Source organism: Carettochelys insculpta, chromosome 22, assembly GCF_033958435.1.
Source record: "Carettochelys insculpta isolate YL-2023 chromosome 22, ASM3395843v1, whole genome shotgun sequence".
Classification (NCBI taxonomy): domain Eukaryota; kingdom Metazoa; phylum Chordata; order Testudines; family Carettochelyidae; genus Carettochelys; species Carettochelys insculpta.
The window spans coordinates 1,177,291-1,196,665 of NC_134158.1; the positions used below are offsets into that span (position 1 = coordinate 1,177,291).

A 19,375-nucleotide genomic window follows, 5' to 3' on the forward strand; every position below is an offset into this window, starting at 1 on the left:
CCCCCAGAACTGCCTCTTCCATCTCCCCCTCTGCCCCCCAGAACTGCCTCCTCCCTCTCCCCCTCCCCCCACAGAGACCACAGCTCCCCTCTGCCCCCAGAACTGCCTCCTCCCTCTCCCCCTCCCCCCACAGAGACCACAGCTCCCCTCTGCCCCCCAGAACTGCCTCCTCCCTCTCCCCCTCCCCCCACAGAGACCACAGCTCCCCTCTGCCCCGGCTAAGGCTAAGGCCCTGCTAAGGCCTCCTGGAAAGAAGTGGCTGGCAGACACACAGACTAGGACAAGGGTTACGTTTAAAAAACAAATTAACTAATATCTTTATTGGATAACACAAATTAGATTGTAAAAGTATCAACACTTAAGAGCTAACTATTACTAAAATTCTATCAGTAACTTTAACTTACAATTAACACCAGGTATTGTAGTTTCAGGAGAGCCTGGTAAAGGTCTTGAAGGTGTTTGTCTCTGTCTGAGGGATTGGAGCAAATGTGGTTGTACCTTTAGGGCTTGGCTGTAAACAGTGGATCGTGTGCTGTGCCCTGGATGGAAGCTGGAGGCATGGAGGTAGCATAGCAGTCCTTGGGTTTCTGGTATAGGGTTGTGTTTATCTGACCATCACTTATGTGCACAGGAGTGTCCAGGAAGTGGATCTCTTGTGTGGACCGTTCCAGGCTGAGGTTGATGATGGTTTGGAAACTGTTGAAATCACAGTGAACTCTTCAAGAGCCTCTTTCTTACGGGTCCAGACGATGATGATGTCATGAATGTGGCTCAAGTGGAGGAGGGGCACCAGGGGTCGAGAGCTGAGGAAGCTCTTCCAGGTCAGCCATAAACATGTCGGCACAGTGTGGGGCCAGGCGGGTGCCCACTGCAGTGCCACTGATTTGAAGGTATAAATTGTCCCCAAATCTGAAATACTTGCGAGGATAAAGTCACAAAGCTCCACCACCGCTTGTGCTGTGGCATCATCAGGAATACTGTTCCTAACAGCTTGAAGTCCATCTTCACGTGGGTTTTTTTGTGTAAGGGACCTGCACATCCATGGTGACCAGGATGGTGTTTTGAGGAAGATCACCAGTGCCTAGCAGTTTCCTGAGGAAGTCAGTGGTGTTTCAAAGATAGCTCGGAGTGCTGGTAACATAAGGTCTGAGTAGAGAGTCCCTATAGCTGGACAAGGCTGCAATGAGAGTGCCAATGCCTGAGCTGATGGTGCCTCCAGAATGTCTAGATTTATGGGTCTTGGGGCTCTGGGGGTGTGTCTGTGCAGATCTGTTCCTGCGCTTTTGTCAGGAGTGTCTTGAGCAGACGGTGCAGTTTCTGTGTGTGCTGCTCAGGGGGATCAGAGGACAGTAGCCTGTAGAAGGTGGTATTGGAGAGCTGCCTGGGAGTCTCCTTTTCATGGTCTGACCTATTCATGATGACAACAGCAGCTCCTTTGCCAGCCTCTTGGATGACAGCGCCAGAGCTGTTTCTGAGGCTGTGGGTGACATTGCATTCCGCACGGCTGAGGTCCTGGGACAAGCGATGTCGCTTTGCCACAATTTCTGCCTGTGCACAGAAGCGGAAGCGCTCTAGGTATAGATCCAGTCTCTCGTTTTGATTGCCAGGAAGGATTCCATGCAGAATTCTTCTTCTTGTACTCTAGGTGTGACGGTGCCTGCAGGGCTGTTCAGAGTCTTGTTGAAAGTGCTCCTGGAAAGTATTCCTGGCAAAACTGGGGTGAGGTTCCAGATCCCCACAGAACTGTGTCATGTTTGTGAGGGTGGTGGGGCACAAAGAGAGTCCCTGAGATAGGACAGACTCCTCTGCTGGGCTGTGTGTGTGGTTGGATAGATTGACAACGATGCCGGGTGAGTTACGGGTACCACTACTGTGGCCCCATGCGGCAAGTAGGAGGTGAGAGAGTTTACAGTCCTGTAGAGAAGAGCAGTGGGCGTTGTGACTCTCCTGTCTCCTTTCAGTAAAGTCCAGCCACCTGGGCGTTTGTGTGGGAGGCTGTTTTTTCGGAGAGGCTCCAGATTTGAGAGCTCCTTGTGATGTTTCCCTGTTTGCTGCACAGGATGCTGAACAGGTGGTTCCTCAGGTCTGTAGGAGTGTGTGACCAATCTCTCGACACAGTCCCTGCAGTGTGTCGGTTGCAGTGAGTTTTTCCACCTTCAGCCCGTTGGGTGGGACGTCCATCCATTTGCACTTGGCGAGGAAGATGGTGTCTGTATCTGTGCAGGCTTTTTCATGGGTATGAGGGGTTCCCAGTCCATGTGGCTAAGTTCAGAGCCTGCCTGGTGCCAGGCATTGGGCGTAGCTGTGTTAGTTTTATCCACAAAAACAACACCAAATCGAGTGTCTTGTTTGAGCTGAGTGGTCCTGTCCTGCGCTGGGATGGGGGGGATGGAACAGGTCAAGCGGGAGGCTGAGTTGTACCCTAGAGAGTGCAGCAGAGCACTCGGCTCCCCCAGGAATGAGCTGGGCCATTCCCGAGGCAGGGGTGAGGCACCTGTACCCCAGGTGAGTGTGTCATGGGATCTTGTACCATCCAGAGCCCGGCCTGTGCCTGGTGGAGAAGGAGCCTCTCTGGGTGGGCGGCTCAGATCCTGGGGCTGGAAGAAGTAATGGCCTGGACCTTCCTGAACAAGATCAGCACTTGGTTAGTTGCTCCCCAAGCAGGATTTCCAGTTCCCAAAGCTGATGTGATCTCCTGGGTGGAGCGAGGGGAGGCGCTGGGGGTCCCAGATCTCCAGGGCTCTGAGAAAGGGGAGATCATCAGCGACCCCCACACAGGTGAGCAGTGAGCTAAAGAGACTCAGAAACCGATTTCCGTGTCCTCCTAGATGTCACTTGGGCCTTTTCATCCAGACTGACTGAGCCTTCAGCCTGTCATCAGCCTTAGCCAGAGGGTGGGGGCAGGGCTGGGGTCCCTCCTCTGGGGAAGGGTTGTGAGGAAGGAGGAGCAGCTCAGTTCATGTTATTTCAATCTTTCCATCAGCTGTTGGCTGTGTTCCCCCTTTTCTGTTCTGTTTCAGAGTTTTCCTTTCAGCTCAGCACAGGGACTGACACTGTTTGGTTCTCTCTGTGTCCCAGCAGGTGAGGTGATGCTGCTCAAGAGCAACGAGGAGAATCTTCAGCTGGAAGAACCAGAGCAAGTGGCCTCCTGTGGGATGTTCCTGGGAAGCTCTGAAGGTCGTGTTTCTCAGAGTCCTGAGCACAGAGAGACCTGTGAGAGTCAGCGTAGCCCAGAAAGGCAGCAGGGAAACCATGCAGGGGAGGGGCAGGATAACTCCAGCCATGGAAGCAGAGGTGTGAGAAACACTAAAGAGAGCGAACAACAGAAAACCTGTGGGAAAAGGTTTAGTCTTAACAGTCATTGTACCATCCACACAGGAGAGAAGCCCAATATCTGTCCTGACTGTGGGAGAAGCTTCCAGCTGCTCTCAGGTCTTATTAATCATGAGAGAACCCACACTGGAGAGAAACCCTTCCACTGCTCTGACTGTGGGAAAAGCTTCTCATGCGCCTCAAGTCTTAAAAGTCATTGCATCACCCACACAGGAGAGAGACCTTATAACTGCTCTGATTGTGGGAAGAGGTTCAGACACAGGTCACATCTTGTTAATCATAGGAGAATCCACACAGGAGAGAGACCCTTCCACTGCTCTGAGTGTGGGAAAAGCTTTCGTCAGCGTTCAGCTCTTATTGATCATCAGAGAACCCACACTGGAGAGAAACCCTTCCACTGCTCTGAGTGTGGAAAAAGCTTTCGGCGACACTCAAACCTTCTCACTCATCAGATGATTCGCAGACGAGAGAAACCCTATCACTGCACTGCCTGTGGGAAAAGCTTCAACAGGAGTGCAAACCTGGTCAGACATCAGAGTATCCACAGAGAGGAGAAACCCTTCAACTGCTCTGAGTGCGGGAGATGCTTTAGTGACATTTCTGGCCTTGATCAACATCTGAGAATCCACACCCGGGGAAAACCCTTTCTCTGCTCTGATTGCGGGAAAAGCTTCAGTCAACGCTCATATCTTGTTAAGCATCAGAAAATCCACGCCGGAGACAAACCCTTCCGCTGCTCTGACTGTGGAAAAAGCTTCTCATGGTCCTCAAGCCTTAAAAGTCATTGCAGAATCCATACAGGAGAGAGACCTTATAACTGCCCTGACTGTGGCAAAAGGTTCAGACATAGGTCAAACCTTGTTAATCATAGGAGAAGCCACACAGGAGAGAAACCCTTCATCTGCTCTGAGTGTGGGGAAAGCTTTGGTGAGAGGTCAACCCTTGTTGCTCATCATAGAATTCACACAGGAGAGAAACTGTTCAACTGCTCTGTTTGTGGGAAAAATTTTGTCGGCGCTCAGATCTTATTTATCATCAGAGAACCCACATTGGAGAGAAACTCTTCCACTGCTCTGACTGTGGGAAAAGCTTCTCATGCTCCTCAAGTCTTAAAAGTCATTGCAGAATCCACACAGGAGAGAGACCTTATAGCTGCTGTGACTGTGGGGAAAAAGTTCACACAGAGGTCAAACCTTGTTAAACATAGGAGAACCCACAAAGGACAGAAACCCTTCACCGGCTCCAACTGTGGGAAAACCTTTTGTCAGCACTAAAATCTTACAGATCAGAGAACCCACAGCAGAGAGGAACCTTTCAGCTGTTCTGTGTGTGGGACAAGTTTCGGAAACACTCGCCTCTTGTTAATCATCAGAGAGCTCACAGAAGAGAGAAACCGAATGATTGCACTCACGTGGGTAACTTTCAGTGGCTGCTTGGACATTATTGATCACCAGAGAATTCACACAGGAGAGAAATCCGGTAACTCTCTCTTTGTCACTATTTTTGAAGCTGGGCCACTGCGCAAAAAAAGTCAGTGAGAACCACATTAACTAACATACTGGCTACGTCTACACTAGCCCCACACGTCGAAATGGCCACGCAAATGGCCATTTCGAAGTTTACTAATGAAGCACTGACATGCATATTCAGAGCTTCATTAGCATTCGAGCGGCCGCAGCACTTTGAAATGGACATGCCTCGCTGCCGTGCGGCTTGTCCCGACGGGGCTCCTTTTTGAAAGGACCCCTCCTACTTCAGAGTCCCCTTTGAAGTAGGTGGGGTCCTTTGAAAAAGGAGCCCCGTCGGGACAAGCCGGGCGGCGGCGAAGCGCGTCAATTTCAAAGTGCCGCGGCCGCTCGAATGCTAATAAAGCACTGAATATGCATTTCACTGCTTCATTAGTTTGGGGCTAGTGTAGACACGGCCACTGCTTTTCATTCCTCAAGGGTGTGATGTTATGGAGCCATTCAAGGAACTAAAATAAAGTCTACTCCTTCCTACATTAACCCGTGCTCCTTTATAAAAGAACTAGACACACTGGTATTTGTTCAGAACCTCAACTTGATTAATTTTTGGTGTCTTTTTTTTTTTATTAAATAAATTGAAAATGCTTCATTTGAGTTGTTGCTCCAGGTGTGTCTGGAGAGGAGAGGGTCAGTGCATGGGGACTCTGGAGAGAGACCATGGTCCTAGCCCACTGTCACCGCAGCAGCTTTGGGCCCAAATGAAATCCATCTCTACTTGGCTGCTGCAGCTCCAGCAGGAACACCCAGGGGACCGGTGTATGTCCCCCACCTGGGGCAGTGCCAGGGTCATCGGTCCGCTGCACTGCCCAGCCAGAGAGGAATGCAGCAAATGTGCACTTTCTCCTCACTCCCTGTTGGAGGGGAACAGCCAACCATGTCCCTGTATGAACTTAGCGGGGAGGCAGCTGCAGCTGTCCCCAAGGGCACGTGGAGGTGGGATGCTCATGGCTGGGACAGGCCTGGGTAGGGGTGAGGGTGCATCCCCAGCCAACCCCTTTCTTGTGTGGTGGTTGTCTGTTTTCTGTGTGGTCATAGAATCAAAGAACAGTAGAGCTGGAAGAGACCTAAAAAGACAACAAGTCCAGCCCCCTGCCCAAGGCAGGACCAAACCCATCAGATCAGCCCAGCCAGGGCTCTGTTGAGCCGAGACTCAAATACCTCCAGGGGTGGCGACTCCACTACTTCCCTGCGTAGACGATTCCAATGCTTCAGCACCCTCCAAGTGAAAAAGTTTTTCCTGATGTTCAACCTGGACCTTCCCAACCACGACTTAAGACCATTGATCCGTGTTCTGCAATCGGTGACCACGGGGAACAGCCTCTCTCCAGCCTCTTTTCAGCCTCCCTTCAGTAAGTTGAAGGCTGTTGTCAAGTCCCCACTTCGTCTTCTCTTCTGCGGACTAAACAGACCCAACTCCCTCAACCTTTCTTCACAGGTCATATGCTCCAGCCCCCGAATTATTTTGGTCACCCTTTGCTGGACTCTCTCCAGTGTGTCCACATCCTTCCTATATTTTGGGGTCCAGAACAGGACACAGTACTGCAGATGTGGCCTCACCAAAGCCAAATAAAGAGGAATAATCACTTCTCTGGATCCACTGGCAACGCTCCTCTTGATGCCATTCGCCTTCTTGGCTACAGCAGCACAGTGCTGACTCACGTCCAGCTTCTCATCCACGACAACTCCCCGGTCCTTTTCTGCAGAGCTACTACTTAGCCAGTCTGACCCCAGCCTGTAACAATGCTTGGGATTCTTCCGGCCCAAGTGCAGGACTCTGCACTTGTCCTTATTGAACCTCATCAGATTTCTTGTGGCCCAGTCTTCCAGTTTATCTAAGTCACTGTGGACCCTGTCCCTACCCTCCAGCCTATCTACCTCTCCCCCTAGCTTAGTGTCATCCACAAATTTGCTGAGGGTGCAGTCCAACCCCTCATCCAGGTCATTGATAAATATGTTGAATAGAACAGACCCAGAACCGAACCTTGGGGAACTCCACTTGAAACCGACCGCCATCCTGATGTCAAGCCGTTCATCACTACCTGCTGGACCCGACCTTCTAGCCAGCTTTCTATCCATCTTACCATCCATTTATCCAATCCACACTCCTCAACTTGCTGAGAAGAATATTGAGGAAGCCCATATCAAAAGCTTTGCTAAAGTCAAGATAAATCACATCCATTGATTTTCCCCTATCCACAGAGCCAGTTTTCTCATCGTAGAAACTAATCAGATTGGTCAGGCATGACTTGCCCTTCATGAATCCATGCTGACGATTCCTGATCACTCTCCCCTCCTCCAAGTGCCTCAAAATGACTTCCTTGAGGAGCCTGTTGAAGTACAAGACTTCTCTGTGTTTCGGTGGCTCACATTCAGCTTTATTGAATTCAATAAGGCAACAGATGAGCCAAACTGGACACTAGTAAAACCAAGTCCAGCAAGGCTGCTTGATGCAGCTCACGCTTGTATTTTATACCCTTACACAAACAAAGCCCAGTGTCAGAGGCAATTTAAATCACTTCTGAAAGAGAAACCGTTATCAGCAAAGAGAAACAGGTACCGGGGAGCTGGAGTCTTGACTCTAAACAGTCCGTTAACGCATTCCATAGAGCCTCCCGCCATTCCCAAACAGGTCAAGGAAAGTACAGGCTCTTCTGTGCATGCAGAAGTAAGGGATGTGAAATGGCTTCTATACAAGATGGTTTCCACAACTCCCCTCTTTTAGCCTTAAAAAGGCTATCTCAGAAACCATTTCATAGATACATGTTAATTAAAGTATTTACATACACCTCTTGTTCTTTCCTTTGCTCATCATGCCTTAAAATCATTAGCTCCACTTCCCTGCTGGTAAGAGCCTGTTTGGCTCCTTTTAGAGCACAGAAAATACAGCATTTGATCAGCAAGAAACAGAAATAAGCACAAAGGATTATTGCTAATACTAATGCTATTCCTTGCAAAATTAAGTTCCCACATGTCCAAGCCAACCTCCCAACCAACCCCAGAGGGTCCAACTTTCCTCCTGCTTCAGGCTCATCACAGCCTTTTCAATTTCTGAGGCATCTTCCTCTACTTTATTGCCGGTGTCTGTAATATACACGCAGCATTCCTTTCCCACCACGGCACAAACCCCGCCCTTACTCCCTAGGATGTAATCTTGGGCCATTCGGTTTTGGAGGAACATTTGCCTAACTTCTCCTAATTCCTTATCGATGGCTGGGAGGGCTTTGGTTGTAGCATTGGCTACTTTCTCGAAAGCTTCCTCCAGATTTCCTTCAGCACAAAGGCCACACCCAAACCTGGGGTCGTGACTCCCCAATACGTTTCACTTGTTCTCTCTTGGTAGTTTCAGACCCTTCCACCGGGAAGATGGTCTGCTACCCAAATGGCTGGGAAGGCTGCCCCAATGTAGCAGGTTCCACTCCAGTTTATAGACAGAGTTTATATGCTCTTCAGCCACATATGAAATAATGGCTGACCTGAGCTGTTAAGGCTTCATCGCATTGGGGTTTCATCATCCACTGCCTTTATTTTTTTCCCAGGTGTTAATTTTATACCAAACCCCATTTTGGACAGTGCTTCTCTCACACTTGCTTTTCCCCACTCTCAGATTTAGAGAAGTAATCTAAATCTCTAAGTAATCTAAGCCTCTTCATTTGGCACTGGTGAAGCCACATCTGGAATATTGTGTCCAGTTTTGTGTCCCCCAGTATAAAAAGGATGTGGATTTGCTGGAGCAGGTTCAGCGAAGGGCAACAAAAAGGATTGAGGGGCTGAAGCAGAAGACCTATGAGGAGAGGCTGAGGGATTTGGGCTTGTTCAGTTTACAGAAGGGAAGACTTAGAAGTGATTTAAAAGCAGCCTTCAGCTTCCTGAAGGGGAGCTCTAAAGAGGAGGGTGAGAAACTGTTCTCAGTGGTGTTGGATGGCAGAACAAGGAGCAATGGTCTGAAGGTGAAGAGGAAGAGGTGTAGGTTAGATATTAGGAAAAACTACTTCACCAGGCGGGTGGTGAAGCATTGGAATGTGTTGCCTAGAGAGGTGGTGGATTCTCCATCACTTGAGGTTTTTAAGTCCTGGCTGGCCAAGGTCCTGGCTGGGATGACTTAGTGGGGGTTGATCCTGCTTGAAAGAGGGGGCTGGACTAGATGACCTCCTGAGGTCCCTTCCAGCCCTGTGATTCTGTGGGCTCCTGTGCCACTGCATGTCCAGCAGTATTCTCCAACTGAGGTTATGGCTAGGTGGACATGCCCTAGGCCATTAAACTCTTTATCATACCGTGTGCCATTCTGACCCAATTCATCAAACCATGTGCCATTCATCTGACTGTTATTTAGTAGGGCTGGAATCATTGGGACCCCTCCTTCTGAATGTACAGGACTATGAGCACATGTTCAACAATCTGAAGTGTTAAACTCTAGGGAAACTTGGTTTATGCTTTTAATGAACCATATTTAAGCCATATCGGCTACAGCTACTAGGTATTAAAAACAAAACTAAACATCAGTTCAGCAGGATTTGTTTGGCCAGCCCCATTTGGCTGTTCTTCAGGACTTGGTAGCTTTCTTCACCTGTGTGTGGCAGGTTGCCTGGGTCGTAGTTGATACCGTAGTCTTGGTCCCTCAGGTTCGTCTGCTTCTGGACCTGGATGGCTGGTACCAGGTCTGTGACGCTCCTCTTCAGGACTAACCTCTGCAGGAGCTGGAACTGGATTGCAGTGGGAGGTGTGGATCCAGGTGGGCAGTACCTTGCACTTCACAGCAGTATGGGTGGTCAAAAGGACTTGGTGGGGCCCTTCCACCTGGGTTCCAGGGCAGTCTTTCGCTGGTGGACCTTTACACAGACCCAATCTCCTGGTTGCAGTTTACGGCATGGCTCAGTCGGGGCCTCCAGGAAAGCGTCCTTGACTTGTGAATGACAGGACTGCACACACCTCATCAGTTCCTGCCACTACTTAACTGTGCTTCCTTTGACAAGTGTGATGTCAGCCTGGTCAATCTCTGGGCTGCTCAGCTGTCTCATAGGCCGACCACACACAATCTCATTAGGACTAAGTCCAGTTTTTCGGTTAGGAGTGTCTCTCATATTCATTAGGGCAATTGGGAGAAGCTTCTACCCAAGTTAAACCAGAGTCCTCACGTATTTTGGTGAGTTGATTCTTTACAATCCCATTTCGTCTTTCCACTGCTCCCGCGCTCTCCGGGTGTGGCAGACAGGGCAGCGCCTGTCGGATGGAGCGATACTTTGCCATGTTCTGAATGACTTGCCCAGTGAAGTGAGTACCGCCATCACGGGAGATCACAAGGGGTATTCGCCAGGATGGGATGAGGTGATTTAGAAGATTTTTAGCCACTGTGATGGCATCAGCTTTCCTGCGTGGATCAGCTTCTACCCACCCTGAGAACAAACAAACAATAACCAGCACATATTCGAAGGATTTACATTGAAGCAATTGAATGAAGTCCATCTGCAAATTCAGGAACGGCCCCAAAGGCGGGGGTCTGGGTGCTGGAACTGTCTGTACAGGTTTGCCCACGTTGTGGGCTTGGCCGACAGGGAAAGCCAGACCGGACTCTTGGGCTACTTGGGAGAATTTGGGAGCAAACCAGTTTTCTGTTAGAGTTGCGACCATCCCCCCTTTGCTAACGTGCGACAACCCATGGAGCACGGAACCCAGGTGAGGTAACAGGACCACTGGGGCAAGAATGCGGCCGTCAAAGCTGCGCCACAAGTGGTCTGGGTGCAAGGTGCACCCTGCCAATCTCCACTCCCGCTTTCCCGATTCAGGGGCTTGGTCTTGCAGGAGGGCCGGTTCCGACAGGGAGGGCGCGGGAGATGGCATCGGAAGGGAGGGGTACAATGCTTCAGCCCGAGGAGGACATAGGGCAGCTGCCCTGGCAGCCCGATGGGCCGTATCATTCCCTATTGCAGCTTCATCAGAGGAAGCAGAATGAGCTGTGCACTTAACAACAGCCAGAGCAGACGGTAAAAGTACAGCATCTAGGAGAGCAGCGACATAAGGGCCTTTCTTTATAGCGTGTCCAGAGGAGGTGAGAAAACCTCGCTGTTTCCATCGCCTGCCCAAATCACGAACTCCACCAAAAGCGCACCAGGAGTCAGTACAGACAGCGGCAGAAACCCCTGCTGCGATACGACAGGCGCGAGGGAGAGCTACGAGCTCTGCCACCTGTGCAGACGAGACAGAAGGCAGAGGAGCAGAGTCCACAACATCATAAACAGTACAAAGTGCAGAGCCTGCTACTGAGGTACCAGTAGGATTATAAACGCAAGAACCATCTGTATACAGTATAAAGTCAGGATTGTCCCAGGGGGTTCCAGAGAGATCAGGTGGAGGAGACGTGACAGCCTGAACAACTTTCAAGCAATCACGTGGCTCCCCCTCGAGGGGTGCGGGGAGCCATGTAGGGGGATTTAAAGAAGCACAACGAACCCCTGAAACGTTAGGAGAGGCAAAAAGGAGCCGTTCATATTTAACAGGACGAGCATTGGAACGGTGCTGAGTTTTTCCTTTCAGGAGCAACGCAGACACTGAGTGAGGAACAGCCAACGTTAAGGGACATTGTAAAACCAAAGGCTCTGCTGGCTCTAAACTTCGTGCTGCAGCTGCAACTGCACAAAGGCGAGGAGAAAAAGAAGCAGCCACAGAATCAAGATAGGTACCGTGATCGGCAAGAGGGCGGCATTTCTCACCATGGCTCTGAACCAGCACACCCATAGCACATCCTTCCTTTGCATGACAGAACAAAGTGAAAGGCCAGGAATAATCAGGTAAACCCAAAGCAGGAGCAGACGCTAATGCTTGTTTCAAGGAGGCGAAAGCAGTGCCTTGCTGGGGGCCCCAAGGAATGGGAGTGGGGTGGCATTTCGAGTAAGCTCCTTGAGCGGTTTGGTGAGTTGAGAAAAGTGAGGCATCCATTGCCTACAATAGCAGCCATGCCTAAGAAAGAAGGGATTTGCGAAGGGGTAGTAGATCTAGGGGCAGAAAGGGTCGCCTGGATTCTGTCATCAGAGAGCTGACGGCTGCCTGCTGAGAGATCCTGTCCCAAATACCTGACTTTTGGCTAAACGAGTTAGACACCTTGTGCCATTTTTTGGCTGGGGCAATGAGAAGTGGAGGCGAGTCTGCTCTGCCTGCCTCGAGGGACGGGCTGCACAGAAGCAAATCATCTCCACACTGAATGAGAGCAGAGCCAGAGGGGAAATGATCTCAGCAAGGTCCCTCTGCAGGATCTGTGAAAAATAGGTGGGAGAATCGCTCAACCCTTGTGGCAGAAGAGTCCAGCAGTATCGCTGCCCTTTATAAGTAAAAGCTGCCAGGCATTGGCAGTCGGGATGGAGCGGAACACTGGAGAAGGCAGAGGAGAGGGCAACACAGTCAGGTGGGTGGAATCTGGTGGACTAGGGGAAAGAATTGTGGCTGGGTCGGGAGTAATAGGCAATTGAGAGATAACAAGGGAGCTGATCGCTCAAAGGCAGGTGTCCCTCCCCGGTTTCTTTCAGGGCAGTATGGGGGTGTTGCAAGGACTTGAGCAGGGGGTGAGAATCCCCTGGGCCAGGAGGTCAGAAATGACAGGTTGAATCCCTGCCCCAGCCGCAGGATTCAGCGGGTACTGAGGAACGGGGCAAGGGCTCGGTAGGGTTAACCGAAATGTACAGGGGATCTGCTGATATTCTGCCCACCTCGTTTGGGGCGGTGGCCCACAAGCAGTTGGGTGCCTGGGCCAAAAGATCAGCATCTGGCTGGGGAATAGAAGGCACGAGGGAGGCGGAGGGATCCCGCAGGGGGTCTTCCACCTCCTCTCCTGGCTGTGCAGGAACTCCGTGATAAACCCCATCTGGAGCACAGAAAATGGTGCAGCGCGACCCGCACCGGAGATCCCTTCCGAATAGATTTCCGGGGGAGCAGGACGGAGAAGGAAAGAGCCCTGCTCTGAAACGGGCCCAGTACAGGGGAGACGGGTTCAGAGACAGGGTGAGGTACGACTTGATCAGAAATGCCGACGGCGTTAACCGCCTGGCCAGAAAGGGGAACAGGGAAAGACGACACTTGGAGGCTGGACCTGCGGGCCCCCGTGTCTACTAAAACCTGGGTGTTTTGTCCAGCAGCCTGGCAGGTCAGAGCGCCAGCTGGGTTCAGGGGAATACGGGGAGATACGAGAGAGAAGCTGCAATCCTCCTCCAGGCTCCCCTATTCGCTCTCAAAGTCCACTAAGTTAAACTGAGCCTGTGCAGCTCTGTGAACTGCAGGGACTGTCGGCCTGGGGTGACGTGGGCGCTGACTTTCCCAGTGTCCAGGCTGTTTGCAATAGTGGCAAACAGTTGTACCCACTGATGTAACTGGGCTGCCTCCGCCAGCTGTAGTTGCAAACCAAGGTGGGGTCCATCTTGCTGTCCCATAGGTGCCCCGCAGATGTCGCTCTGTAGAGCGGCCCCGACCCCTGCCTAATTCAGAGGGCATTGGTTGTAAGACCGTACATTTAGGTTCTTTAACCTGTTTAGCCTTTAAGCGCTGGCTGCAATGGTTTGCCACTGTTAAGAGGTCTGCTAAAGGTTTAGTTTCCCAGCCCACAGTCATTCCTTTCAGCTGTCTCTGTACAGCTGGGTTTAATCCATTCACAAAGGCGGCACCCAGCGCCTGTTGAGCAGTCGCAGCCGGATTGTCATTGCCAGAGTGACTCTCAGATACCTTTGTCAGCCTTTCCAAATAGGCACCTGGTGTTCCCTTATCTTCCTGCTCGCAGAGATTAATTTTAACCCAATCTGGTCGCTTGGGAAAAACTGTAAGGACACTGTCAAGCAGCCTGTTTCTAGCTTGTGTAAGCTCAGTATCATGAGTTCCTGCCCCTGGCACTCCTTGGATGGGCTCAGCTGGCCCCTCTGCTTTCCTTATGAGCTTTTTTTGCTTATCAGGCAAGCTCACCCTTAAAAGCTGATCGAGGTCCTGCCAATTTGGGGCATAAGACCGGATCACTAGTGCTAGTTCTGATTGAAACTTTACCGGGTCGTCTTCTGCTGGGGGAAAGTCTTTAGCCATAGCACGTAATTCAGTTCTAGTCCAGGGTTGGTAAACCTGCATGTGCCCTCCTTGGGGGTTTGGGACTTCTCGTAAAGGAAAAATTTGAGTGGTTGGGCTATTATGTGTTTCCCCCCATGCATCTTGCTAATGGTTGTCCCTTTGAAGGTGGTGTCTTGAGGACAATAGTAGCTGCAGCGGCTGGCTGGTAGGTCATGAGGTGCACCCTGGGTCCCTTTTCTTCCCTCTCTACAGAGGCTCCTGAATCCCTTTGATCCTCCTGGGCCTGGGGACCTGGGTTTGGACAACGTAGAGGATTCCAGGCAGAACACAGGATGTCATCATATTGTCCTGGGAGTTAGGGCTTGGAAGGCAAGGATACAATTGCCCCATAAATGGCACACTCGGCTGTGTGTCTGCTGTTTTGTGTTGTACATCTGCACCTTCAAGCTGTCTGATTTTTGACTGAAGTTTCTCCCAAGAATCTTTTAAACTTCTTAAACGAGACTCGTTCTGCCTTTTACAAGTTTCTTCATACCATGATGACGAGGCAGATAACATTGTTGATCGGGAGTTTTCACTCCATGACCCTCAAGAGCGCCTCCTAAATGGGGGATTTTATCCCTATCAGTGGTACCTAATAGAGGGAACTGCAGTTTGGGATTGTCCCGGGTATAAAAATTCTTTTTTTCCAGAAACTTGCAAGTAATTTCCCCATAGTGAGTGTACATAAAAACAGCTGGACGGCCTTTAGAGGGTACCGGCATTCCTGGAGTCTGACCTATCCCCAGCATTGATTTTCTCCCTGTGAGGCACCGAATGGAAGTTCTCCTGGCTCATAGGGTGCAAGGCAGTGAACCAAATTTCACCTGGCTCACAAGATCTCTCCCTGCAAGGCACCGAACCGAAGCTCACCTGGCTTACAGAGTGTGAGGCACTGGACCAAAGCCCCCCTGGCTCGTGGGGAGGTGGGGGGCGGTGTTCCTGGAACCCGCTCCAGCCCAGCAGGACGCCTGGCGGGAGTTAAGTCTGCCCGGGCTTAGGGATATCATTAATGGTTAGTCTTACTTCAGACCAGAAACAGAGGGAGGCAACAAAGCTTCCCACAGTTCCGTGTGTTGAAAGAGAGTCGTGGCACCACACCAGCTTTTAGTGTCCGAACACAGAGGGCCCAGCGCATGGCTGCCTCACGAGAGACACCGGCGTGCCCTTTGGGAACTGAGACACACAAAACAGGCCTAATAAAGAAAGACAGACACAGACACACACAGAACGTTAGCTGTTCCACAAAGGTGGAACCCGTAGCTCCCCCTTACCCTGACGGCCGCCGGCACTCCAGTCCCAAGCCCCTGCGGGGAGATTTTGTAACAGGTATCCCCCTTACCTTCTACTGAGCGCTCTTCAGAGGCTTGGAGGTTGGGTGCCGGCCCCCCTGTCCGGGCAAGTGGTGTGTTGGGATCTCGGTGGAACCTCCAGATTGCTGAAGCACAAGACGTCTCTGTGTAGGCAGCGAACGTTCAGCTTTACTGAACTCAATAAGGCAACAGATGAGCCAAACAGGACATGACTAAAACCAGGCCCAGCAAAGCTGCTTGGTGCAGCGAACTCTGGTATTTTATCCCCTCATGCAAACAATGCCCAGTGTCAGAGGCAATTAGTTAGAGCAGCGTAAATCACTTTCCAAAGAGAAACTGGTATCAGCAAAGAGAAACAGGTACCGGGGGGCTGGAGCCCCAACTCCGAACAGCCCATTATCGCATTCCATAGAGCTCATCCTCCCGCCGTTCCCAAACAGGTCAAGGAAAGGACTGGCTCCTGTGTGCGCGCGGGAGTAAGGGCTGTGAAATGGCGTCTACACAAGATGGCTTCCATAATCATTTACAGCTACTTTGATTTTTGGTCTACCCCCGCCCCCAGGCTACCAGCAAGGATGGAGAGTCTTTGCCAGCTGGCACCCTCCAACACGCCACATGGCCTGGGCTAGTGTTTGGAGCAAGTGCACTGCCCAAGGGTGCCGCCCCCTCTGGGTCACCCCAGTCGGATGCAAAGGAAAGAGACGTCAGTACGTTTGGAACTGAGGTGACTGCAAGGAGATGCTGGAAAGCAGGTTGACGACTCCTCCCTGCTACCCGCCTTAGGGGCTCCACTCCGCACTTGCTGGCTGAGTTTGCTCCCGTAGCCTTTGCCTCTCCCGATCCTGCCCACAAGGCAGTGGGGAAGGTTCTCACAGGGGTGTCTGCCCCGGGGGGGGCGTAAGGAGTCAGGGCCCCTTGGACGCCAGTGACCAAATGGTGGTTCAGACGCCATTTGGATTAGCCCAGTGGAGGGACCCAAGTATCCCAGACCCTCATCTCCTGCAGAACGAGGGGGCAGAAGCTGCCTAGTCAACACATCCACCATCACATTCGGGGGGTCCACACTGCCCACCTGGTGCCTGTGGGCTGCTGGCGCTGCCGCTGCTGGGGGCTCACGGACGACCACATGAGCAAGAAGAGATAACACACAGCAAATGGCAGGGAGGGTCAGTCTGGCTTGATCATCCACACCACCACTCGCTCTCCTGTCGCTGAGCTCCCCCCCCCCCCCGCCACCTGCAGCACCCCCCCCCGCCCACAGACCCCTAACTCCCTCTCCCCCGAGTAAGTTAAGGACTTACTGCTGCTCCAGCCTGGAAGAGCTGCCACCTCCTCCACCAGAGCTACGCGTACCTCAACTGCGCACAGCAAAGCAGCTCCTGCCATGCGTCAGGGCAGCCGTGGCTGTCTGCCGCAAAGCAGCTCTGGCCGCGTGGTGGGACGCCCACAGCCCTGCAGCCAGGCACATCCCGTCACACTCTGCAGCTTCCCCTGCGCCCTCTGGCCCACTCCCAACATTTCCTTGGACCACAGCTCACCCTCTGCACCCTCCACCCCAGCCTGCTCCCCACACCCACCCCACCTGGCTCCCCAAAACTCCTAGTCCCTACCGCCCCCTGGGTACTGGTACCGCCTCCACTGGAGCCCCCAGCTAGCAAGTAGAATTTTAGTAAAAAGAGCAAAAATGCCCCACGTTGGACATAAAAGCTCAGCAGCTGAAAGGTGATTTTTTCAGAACAAGCCAGGACCAGGGCACCTTTAATCCCTCTCCTGGTTTTGCTGGGGAGCAGCCCCACGGGATGGGGTGGCAAAGGAGGCAGGTGCCCCAGGGCCCAGCATTTTGGTGGTGGCAGCTTACATTATAGTAGGGGAGGGAGCAATCTTTTCTTTTGTCTTTGAAGAAACACTAATACTCCTTGGGCCTGATCACAGATTGCAAAACATAAAAACTCATTATCTTGCCATTAGATCTCTGGTCACTGCAGACTGAATTGTGTTCCTTAATATGGTGAGCGCTGTGCCAAGTTTTTTCAGCCGTTGCTTGTTGTAAGCAGTGGGGATGGTCCCACTATTAAGGAGAACTATTCTGGCTTCTACACTACTCTGATGAAATGGTCTAGTGAAAGGATATGAGTGCCTGCTCCAACTGCCTTTATCTCGCATTCTCCTTTACCAGAGTTGTGAGCCCAGTTCTTGAGGGGCCATTTGGGGATCTGGGGCAAATAATAATAAAAAAAAAAAAACAAGTCTGTCAGGGATTGTGTTTGGCCCTGAGGGCAGGGACTGGACAATGACATCCTGAGGTCCCTTCTAGCTCTCTGAGATGTGCAGCTCCAGAGACTGTAGTCTAGGACCTTAAAAACTAACATCTCTTTCTGCAGAAGCGTTCGCGGATGAAAACCAGTGTGTCAGCTGCATGGAGTAGAAACAAAGAAACTCAAGTGGGGAGGTCGTTGCACTGCGACACCCGGAGGATGTAAAAAAACCAACAGTGAAATCCTCTCTCACCCAATCTAGGTGTCTGCTGCCACAGGGTGACGTGAGAGCCACAGGTGTAACTGGCTTGAAAGAAGGGCTCAGTAGCTCATTGAGGAGGATAGGAGCAGCGATGGCTATTAGCCAAGCTGGCCAGGACACAACCTCTTGCTCTGGCTGTCCCTAAACCCCCACCAGCCAGAAGCTTGGACTGCAGGGAACGGGTAGCAGGAAGTTGCCCTGTTCTCTTCATTCCCTGTGACCCCGGGTGGCTGTTTGAATGAGAGCTGAGGTCAGTTTCTGGCTCAGCACCAGGCTTCCTGTGTGACCGTGGCACCGCGCTCACTTCACTCTGTGCTGCTCTTCAGCTTCTTTCAATATGAAGCGGCTGAACAAGGGCGAGTGCAGAATCCCGCACTTCCCTGGGGTTCGTCCAGCCCAGCACCACTGGCTGGGGACCGCCTGGCGAAGGGAGAGGGCTGCAGAAAAGGCCCTGGGGATCACAGCGGCTGAGAGCTGCATGTGCAGCAAGAAGGCTCAGGGCGTGTGGGATGACGCTGGGCGGGGCACTGCCAGCAGAGCCAGGGAAGGGATTATTTCTTCATTCCGCACCAGCCAGGGCACAGCTGGAGCTCTGCATCCGGTCACCCTAGTGCTCAAATTCACAGCGCGAGAATATCTGCATCTGATTGTCAGACACACCCAGCAAGTGGCACTAACCCTCACCCCTCGTTTAACAAGTGCTTCACTTACCAGTACTCACTAACACGAGGGGGACACACTTACCACTGTTCACTGTGCGATTGGACTTCCCCACCCATACGAGCCAGCCCCCGGGTCCCTGGCTGGGGTGTGGGGAGACCCACAGCCCTGCAGTTGGAGCTGCGCCGGCTGCAAGGTCCCTGACTGGGGCTGGGGAGCCCCACAGCCCAGGGCTGGAGCTGATTGCTTGGGAGAAAACTCACTGGTTATTGGCAGGAGCTGCTGTTCGGGCCCCGGGCTGGGGAGCAGTGGAGTGGGTGGGCCTGCATCCCCCTCCCCCACCCTGAGAGAAGTAGCCCCTCGCCTCTCCCAGCCCCCACTGCTTTGGTTGTGTGTCTGTTACCGCGCCTGTGCCAGGGCAAACCACCGGTGCACTGGCTGTTCTGCTCAGCCCTGCTAAAAGGCAGCTGGGCCTTGCTGACTGCTCAGGGCAGGGCTCCTACGCTGTGTTGCTCGGTTTAGGGGACCTCCCCAGGCAGCGACCACGTCAGCACATCTGCACGTCAGCCGACATTGACAACAGTGAGTGTTGCCAAAGCAAAGAGAGGAAGGAACAGAGCAATGATCACTGCCGCTGCCGTGCCCGGGGCGCAAAGGCGACGACCAACACTGCACAGACAGAGGCAGAGGAACCAGCAACGTTTGCTCATCTCATTTGTACAGGAAGTTTTGCATCGTTTTACTTGCCCAGGTGCCTTTTTAATTCCATCTGTTCCCATGGGGATCCGCTCTAGAGTCTCTGAGAGGGAGTGTCTGTCTGTCTGTCTGGGTCTGGGCTTGTCCATTGGTCGAGAACTCCTAAATGGTAAGAACCAGGACCACCCACTCTGGTCTGCAGCTTTCTCTTCTTGTAACTTAGAGCCAGGCTGGGGTGTGGGTGTGCCAGGGAATGGATGG

General features: G+C 52.1%; 1 protein-coding gene across 1 annotated transcript in view; it reads left to right on the top strand.

Moving 5' to 3' along the window:
• LOC142024739 (uncharacterized) overlaps window positions 1-19,375 on the top strand; it is a 189,219-nt gene that overhangs the window by 16,700 nt on the left and 153,144 nt on the right. The window contains 2 exon segments of the mRNA XM_075016917.1: window positions 3,433-4,335; window positions 4,338-4,439. Of these exon segments, the coding sequence (XP_074873018.1) occupies window positions 3,433-4,335; window positions 4,338-4,439 (1,005 nt within the window).